Source organism: Mus pahari, chromosome 1 (assembly GCF_900095145.1).
Source record: "Mus pahari chromosome 1, PAHARI_EIJ_v1.1, whole genome shotgun sequence".
NCBI lineage: Eukaryota > Metazoa > Chordata > Mammalia > Rodentia > Muridae > Mus > Mus pahari.
This window is the reverse complement of record NC_034590.1, coordinates 38,066,872-38,075,430: the sequence shown is the minus strand read 5'-3', so window position 1 is coordinate 38,075,430 and position 8,559 is coordinate 38,066,872. Positions and strand designations below refer to the sequence as shown.

Sequence of the window (8,559 nt, the reverse complement as noted above, 5' to 3'; positions counted from 1 at the left end):
TCAATCAAGTTCACCCCCCACCCTCCACCCCCGTGTATTTGCAAATACACACTTTCCTATCAGAAAAATCATACCTGGTTTCCAGAGGTACGCCTGGTGGCACTGACCCACTTTATCCCGCACTACTGCCATGTCAGCATGTCAGGAACCCCTATCATGAGCTGGCGGCTTCCATTTCTCATCTGTCTCCAGGGCAAGGCTCTGAGTGGACCACATTCCCTAAAAGGCCATGTGTCTGGAGCTCGCCTGACTCACCATTATGTCCGCCCTCTCTTCATTTTGCCATGACTCAAGTTTTGTGGCCATGGGGTTGAGTTTTGGAGTAGCTCTTTTCCCAGGACAGTGTAGCCAACAACATACTGGGCACTGTCTTCCCACAATAATTCTCAGACACGATTTGGTTCGGGTTTCTTTATGCCTATTTTGTGCTTGTGTGGTACTGGGGCTCAAAGCCGGGGTCTTACACATGGTAGGTAAGTGCGCAACCACTGAGCTATAGCCCAGTACCTTATTTGGTTTTAATTTGAAAATGTTTTTTTTTAAAGATTTATTTTTAGATGTGCTGTCTGTGAGGAAACATATTCATGGAAATGCAGGTGCCCGCGGGCCCAGAAAGGAGGGCCAGATGTCCTGGGACTGCAGTCACCCTATGTGGATGCTGGGAACACAACTCAGGTCCTCTACAAGCAATGTGCACTCCTAACCATTGAACCATGCTGTCAGCTTCATTTTGTTAAAAGAATTATTAGAAATGCTAGCAGGTACAAAGTGTCACTGTTGACCAAATGAACTCCCAGTTGCCTGCATGTTGTCATGGATGGCCAAACCCCAGTTACCCAAGGATTGGTTGGAGGGCCCCTGCCAAAATCTGTGATACCCAATTCTCTTACAGAAAATGGTGTAGAATCGACACAGAACTTACAGATATTCTTCCTGTAGTTTTAAATCACCTCTAACTCGCAATACCTACTACTGTGTACCACTGCAATAAAAAGGGCAAAAAGCCTATACATGTTTAATAGATGAAATTTTTTTCCTATTTTTAATCCAACGGAGGCTTGAAATACTTCCTTTACAATACTGAGACTCTTTCAAAGCGTACTTTCAGAAACATACTTATTTCTAGCTTCAGCGTGAGGTGTGGAGGATGCTTTGGGGGCATGGAGACAGGACCCCCTTTAAGTTATGGGAACAGAATCTAGCCTTAGCTGAAGAGCCGCATTTCATCCAGAATGAATGAGGTTAAAGGTCACTTTGAAGTCCAACCAGAAGGATTTTCTTTGCCCAAAGGAGAAGGTGCTTAGAGCATCCGAGGTTTCAAAGGGGCAAGGGACTATGAGGAGTCACAGAAGGAGCCGCCAGAAAACTCCTGAGATCAGCTGTGGTGGACTGTCTCACTCAGAGAACAGCTCGGCGCAGACAAGGCTGTTCAGACTACAGGGCTTCTTATCTGCCCCATCGGATGACCGGTCAAGTGCTTAATCTTCTCACCAAAAGCAATCTAGCATGACTACTCTTACCATCTTAAAGGAAGTATGGCTACAATGTTCTTTAAAGGGAAACATTTGATTTTGGTCTAGATTCGTAAAACATAAAGACTGTAACTGCAGCTTAATTAACAGTGAACTAAGACACTTGGCAACAGAAGCTTCAATGGTTTAACGCCACTAATAATAAGCTGGGCTCTGCTCTGGTTGGACCTGTGGTTTCTGATGATTTAGACCCATCCCTTACATCCCTTCAAAATGATTCAACAACAATCAACCAACCAACCAAGCAAACTCTACAGCATGGGAAAACAAATGCTACATTTCCCTACTGGAAATATTAAAATACAGGTTGCTGTGGTTTGCCCCCCTAGATTCTGACTTTTGCATCTTCATTGCCTTTACGAGTCAGACCAAGCAAATGCACGGTGGCCATTTCCAAGTACAACAGATGACTTCTTTCATGGGTTTATGAAATACCATGGGACTCACCTAGGTGGAAGGCAGCCCTGTGCGGTCACCTGAGGCGACACAGCCCCAGCTGGCTCTGGTCGCGTGGCACATAAGCTTCTTTGTGACCTAGATTGCAAGTCTTTGAACCACTAGTAAGGAAGCCTAATCCCCCGAGCTAGTGCTGATGAGGGTGGGGAGGGCTGGCACCTGGGATCCCTAAGGCCCCGGGGACTTGAGCGGAACTCAGCAGCTAAGAGTCTCACTTTCAAGTGTCCTGAAAGATAAGGACACTGGTGCCAGAGTAACACACCTGAAAGCTTGCAGGTTCTTTTAATGTAAACATTCCCTTCCCAGATGAGAAGTGTCCCCTGACTATGAGCACACTGGACAATGAATAAAGCTGCCTGCAGAGAATGTCAGACCCTTGAATGGTCCTTCCAGGGAAGGAGGCAGAGCTTGACCAGGACAGACAGCATGCAAAGGGTGTATTAGCAAAGTCCCTGAGCCTACAATCTGGGGAAAAAGACACCTCATACCTACTCCTGGGCTGGGCTGGGCCCTGGGCTTGAGGGTTTGGTAAAACAGGATGTGGACAAGGCTGGGCAGGAAGGAGGCGCAGACAGACTTGCTCAGAGAGTTGGAACTTGATTGGCCGGCTCACGAACACTTTCGACTTCCCCCTCCTGCTTTCAGAAGGGTACAGCTCCACCTTCAATCCCAGGCTCTGCCTGTGCCTACAGCCCCAGAGAGTAGGTGTCTGATGGTCCTGTATGCCCCTCGCCTTCCTTTTGAAACACGAGGATCTCAGGGTATTGTGGCTCAAGGCCCAGTGCCAGCCTTACCCTGGCCCAGGCTATGAGATCCAGCAAAATGCTTCTTCCTTCCGAATGAGACGAACCAGTTACCGACACCTGCCATGGCTCTCTGTGACCGTCCTAGTCCACCACTCTCGGAACTCACCCCTCCAACCACTGCACTCACACTTGCCAGTCCTGTCAGCCCAAATGTCTCCAGGTAGCAGAGGGCCATGAAACTCTGCTCTGCCCTGAAACACCCCAAGAACCCAAAGACACTCCGGCCAGGGTCTCTGTTATAGGATACACTCCTTTTTTCATTGCATACACACACGCACCCACTTTCTTCACCAAGGTGCATACAAATCTGGTGGTCCACTCTGGGAAGTCTTGGGCTGGGCGGACGGATGGGAAGAGACGCTTCCATCTGCATGCCCTTCTGCACAATGACCTGTTCCCTGGGCCTTAACTACACATTCTTTTTTTTTTTTTTTTTTTTTTAGTTTTTTTGTGTAGCCCTGGCTGTCCTGGAACTCACTTTGTAGACCAGGCTGGCCTTGAACTCAGAAATCCGCCTGCCTCTGCCTCCCAAGTGCTGGGATTAAAGGCGTGCGCCACCACCGCCCGGCTTAACTACACATTCTTAATCTAAAAAAAATTACCAAAATTTTTAAAATGTGCCTAGAATATATGGGCCATTCTAACTCCTTAATATATTTTATTAAAATAAGATAACACAACCAGGCTTATAGGCGCACGCCTTTAATCCCAGCTCTCAGGAGGCAGATGCAGGCGATCTGAATTGAGGCCATCCTGGTCTAGAGTGAGTTTCAAGTCAGTCGTATAGTGAGATCTCGTCTCAAAGCAACCCAGGCAGAACAAAGTATTGGCAAGTGAGAAACAGTGGCATAAACTGAAAGCTTTTCTGGGGCTCGAGGGCAGTATTTCTAGGTCCATGGTGAGGGTGGCAGGCCTCAGCGCATGCAATGACTACACGATTTGGCGGGAGTCCCCTTGGAAAGACTAGGTGGTGCACTGTTTCCAACACACCAGGGAGCCACCAACACCAAGCCGCCCAGGTTCGACTTCCAGGAGCTCTGATGAGGGGCAGGTGGCCTAAGGGAAGGATTAAGTCCAACCAGTCACATCCACTCAGGGTGGGAGGATCTAAGGCAATGTCTGTGTAGATACTGGGGTGTTTCAGTGTGGCAGAGGCTACTGTGTGTCTATAGGAGGTGTCCTGAGTAGGTCACCAGGCAGTGTGCACACTGAGGGCCTGAGACAAGAGGAATTTCCGAGAATACCCCCTGGAAGGACACTGGAGACGACACCACAGAGTGATGGGACAAGCCTTGAACTTGGGGAGGCAGCAGATATCACAGGTTTTAGCACAGGCAGGGAACTGGGGAAGGGACCAATGGCATTCCTGGAAATAGCTGGGGAGCAGGGGAGACCAACGTCACCAAGAAGCATGGTAGACGGTTAAGTGGGGGGTAGAGGAGGAAGGAGCAGGTTTAGCCTGGTGTCACTCTGCTCTGTGCATCTCCTGCGCCGAGGCACACAGCGTGGTGTCAGAACACTGCGAGGAGCAGCAGCAGCATCAGGCTGTGGGTAAAGACGGACGGCTCTGGTTTCCTCCGTGGAAAAAGACAAGCAAACCCAACAGCCTGCACGGACTGAATGGCAGCTAGGCAGGTTACAGCAGTTCTGTGAGCACGATGCCATTATTCTGGACCTAAGTGTCGTCACACTGCGGGTGCCTCTGTCAGGGTGTAACTGTCGTCTACGGAACCTTGCTAATAGCACCAGAGGTTACTTTTTGACTTCTGAATTCCACAGCAACTGAGGTGCAAGATTTTCCTCTGGCTAGATGGAGCCTAGAACCCCAAGCCATCAGTGGCGATGGTTTTTACAGGGGATGCTGCTTAACAGGTGGTCCCCTGAGCCGATGAAAGTGATTTGTAGCCAGGAGCCAGCCAGGGGCCTGGGCCTGGTCTGAGGCCCTCTGGTCTTCACTCAGGAGTCAGCAGCTCCTCCTTGAGGAGTCTGTGCCACGCCACTCCCCCTGCAGCCACAGAAACACTGACTCGGGGCTGCAGAGGCCGGAAGGGAGTCTGTGCTTCAGTGCTTTACTCTCCAGACCGTAACTCATGTCTTCAACCAACACATAAATAATGAGACAAAACGGGTCTGCAAGGTACAATAGAAAAATACTGTCCACTGGTTTATTTGTTCGAATGTGCAATAGGCTATTTACAAATAAGCAGATCTCCAACGATGTATATTAAAAATGGCGAATCTATCAACTGTCTGAACTCTAAATGAAAACAAATTATTAAGGCACATTGGATCTGTGAGTTGAAAACAAACACTCTGGTGTAACAACAGACTCATTTCACCTTTGTCCCCAAAACACATGAGCACCAAAATTATCAAAGAACACTTAATCTTTAGTAAGACGGGAATGTAAAAATTAAGGATGAGGAAAAGGTGTTTTCAAAAGGAAATCTTTGGAGATCAGTTTACTGCAAATAAAACATCCTAACCACACTCATGGTACACATAAATACTAGTAACTGACAAGTACTCAAAACGGCAGCGATCTAAACAATGGGTATTAAATAAATTAAAGGTATTTCATATAACAAGATAGAAAACCCAGTAATTAAAAAATGAAGCAGTCACCTCCATCCACAGCACAGGAGAGAGAACAGAACCCCAGCTTCCCTCACATTTCCATTAGGGCTTTGTCTGTTTAGCTTGCACTCATTTCACTGCTAACAGCCACTCTGTCCCCCTTAATAATACTGCACCCTCTAAAGAGAAGGGTTGGGGCAGAGAAAATGCCAAGCCCTTCTTGAACTTCAGTGCCAGGTCCGTTGAGGCCACGGGAGTTCAGTGGGATAAGCACCTCTGTGCTTCCCTCCACCCCCGCTGGGAAAGCCTGTGTGACCCTTGGTGGGTGGAGCACGTGGGGGAATAATCAAATTTGGAAAGCTGTCCAGGAGAGAGTGACAATACAACTACTATCATGTCACCTACTTTGTGACTGGAACTCAAGATGACTTAAAAAAAACAAAAAACAAAAACAGTTTAAAAAAAAAAAAAAAAAAAAATTTAAAAAAAAAAAAAAAAAAAAAAGGAAAAAGGTGGAGTTTGTGCAAAGGTAACAGTCTCAACATCGGTCAGGTTACAGTGTTCTTATCACAATGATGATACTTCTTAGGAATGTTTTCTGCCTTACGACTATAGAGATAGGGGAGTTGTCTGAAAAAGAAATGTAAAAACCAAAAACCCAAAAATTCTTATATAAAAGTTTTGTTCATCGGGTACGCTTCAAGTCAGGATTAAGCCGGTGCTACATAGTGTTCAGCAAGGTGTGTTCGAAGGCAAACATTGATCACATTTTTGTTCAAAAAGCTCAATCTTAAAGGAGTCTTGTGTAAGAAAACCCTTGGAAAATATATCCTTGTATGGACTTCAAAAACTGATTATACAAAAATTTTTTAAAAATAAATTAGGCAATTAAAACCGTCCTCCGCCAGAGGAGTGGGGCTGGAGTCAGGCTGTCCTGGCAGAGCCGTGGCTGCCACCTTTGCTGTAACTGGGGTCATTCTTTTCCAGCCACATTTCGGCCAGCTGCTGCGTGGACCCAAATGTTGACGCTTTCGACCCCAAGCACATTTTATACTGTTTGGGGTCCAGATTAGGGTCACAGAAGACAGGGTGGTGGATGTGAACGACTCCCACCTCTTGGCTCCTGAATGTCTTCAAGCCTGTCTGGACAACCTTGTTAAAGAGGTCCACGTCCTCCAGCCCCCAGCCTTGGATGGAGACATCAAAGCCACCTACACTGACAAGATCTCCCTTATAAATGCAAGTAATGCCAAACCCATAGTTTCTCCAGAAACCTGTTTTCTGAGTAAAGGCAAAATGGTTGTCACTGGGAACCTTCCCACTATAAACAATCTTTGGATCATACTGGCTGAAGATGATTGGGAAATAGATCTGTTGCCCCAGTACTGTGTTGGCTCGGCACCTCTGTAAGAATTCCGCTGTAAACACCAGGTCCACATCGCAGAAGAAGAGCAAAGACTCATTGTTAAACTGGGAAGAGCCTACTTCTAGGGCCAGTGCTCTTGAAAACCCTCCAGACACAGGCAGGACCTGCATGTCAGCCTTAGGGTACTTGACTCGGTAATCTCGCATCAGTTCCACCTGTTTGGCCTTGTCAGGGTTAGAGTCAGAATTGAAAAGCAGAATGACCAGCTTCACGTTCAGATTTGGAATGAGGCACGTCTTCTCAAAGTTCCCCATGAACCTCACAAACATGTCGAAGCGCCCAGACAATGGGATCAGAATGTTTATCTTCTTTTCTTTGGGTTCTTTGTGCTCCGTCTTGGATCCAGGAAGCTGGAATGGGACAAGCTTCTTCAGGGAGTTGGACAGGAACGACAGGGACCCAGAGTCCTGGTTGATTCTGTCTGCCAGCTCTTGTGCGTCCAGCTCCTCATGCTCCACAAACTGGATCTTGCTGAAGGTCTGCTGCAGGTACGCATGCCGCCTCACAGGGACCGTCATCTTCTTCCCTTTGTGCTTCTTATACAGGAGCAGCAGATCCAGAATGTACTCTGCTCCATACATGGGGTTCACACGCCTGTAGCCATACTGGATCTCCTTGAAGTCGATGATGCGCCCCCGAGTCTTGGCGTTGGCATTGATCATCTCCATCACTTGCATAACAATGTCATCCAAGGCCTCCCTCTGTGCCGAGTCCATCCCTCTCCGGGGAGGCTGGCCGTCTGTGGCTGAATATAAGTATTTCCCAGTGAGAAACTCCCATTCCAGGATCTCCTCTCGCTGGTGGGCTTGGAAGCGCATGAAGGAGGGTGGGATGCCCAGCTGGAGGTCTTCCTTCTGGATCTCAGTGCTGCTGTATTTGCTCATCAGGACGATCTCCCGGTGGAGCTGGATTGTGCGATGGCGCAGCTCCGCGATCTTGCGGCTGAGCATGTAGCTGTGTAGCCTGTACTGGTAGGGTGGGTTTTTGTTGGGGTGTAAGGTGATCGCTCGGTGGATTTTACTGCTATGGAGATCTCTAATGTACCCTTTCTTGTTCTGTTCATAATTCTCGTAAAAAAGCTGCTGCATCTGTTAAGGAAAGAAAAGACTCTGGTTGAGAATTGCATAAGTAAGTGCCACTCTATCCTTACATCTCCTCAGACAACCACTAACTCTAAACACAGGGAACAGCACCCAGAAGGTCTAGACTCACCCAGTCAGCAGCAACCGCGTAAGATCAGAAGTTAACGGGTAGGGATAGCCTAATGAACATTTCAACAAGACGTTAGCCAATGAATGGCCCCAAGGGCTAAGGACCCTGCCCAAAATTATGAGAGCTGCTGCTGTAGAGTGAACTGGAGAGCAAATCTGCAGATGAGGTATTTTGTTGTTGTTCTGAACACCACCACTACCACCACCACCACCAGCAGCAGCAGCTTCTTTTTAAAAAAGAAATAGATGACCAGGTGTGGTATCACACACCTTTAATCCCAGCACCCGGAAGGCAGGGGCAGATGGATCTCTGTGAGTTCAAGGCCAGCCTGGTCTACATAGTGAGTTCCAGGACAATCAGGTATGTAATCAGGTCCTGTCTCAAAAAGTAAAAATAAATAAATAAAACAAAACCATAAAGAAAATGGAAGTTAAAAAGAAATTAAGAAAGCATTTAAAAAGAGTCCATCTAATTCAGGAGAACAAAGACCAACTGCGACTCTCTTGTGTGCTCAGGGGAACCAGTGTACTGTGGGCCACCATAAGTGGTG

The 8,559-nt window shown here is 47.4% G+C and overlaps 1 protein-coding gene across 1 annotated transcript in view; it reads right to left on the bottom strand.

Annotated features, from left to right (window-relative positions):
• Positions 1–5,862: 5,862 nt before the first annotated feature.
• Positions 5,863–8,559, bottom strand: part of Chsy1 (chondroitin sulfate synthase 1) — a 64,535-nt gene continuing 61,838 nt past the window's right edge. Inside the window, exon 3 of the mRNA XM_021196971.2 lies at positions 5,863–7,885. Within this exon, the coding sequence (XP_021052630.1) occupies positions 6,296–7,885 (1,590 nt within the window). The 3' untranslated portion in view covers positions 5,863–6,295. The remainder of the gene's footprint in view (positions 7,886–8,559) is intronic.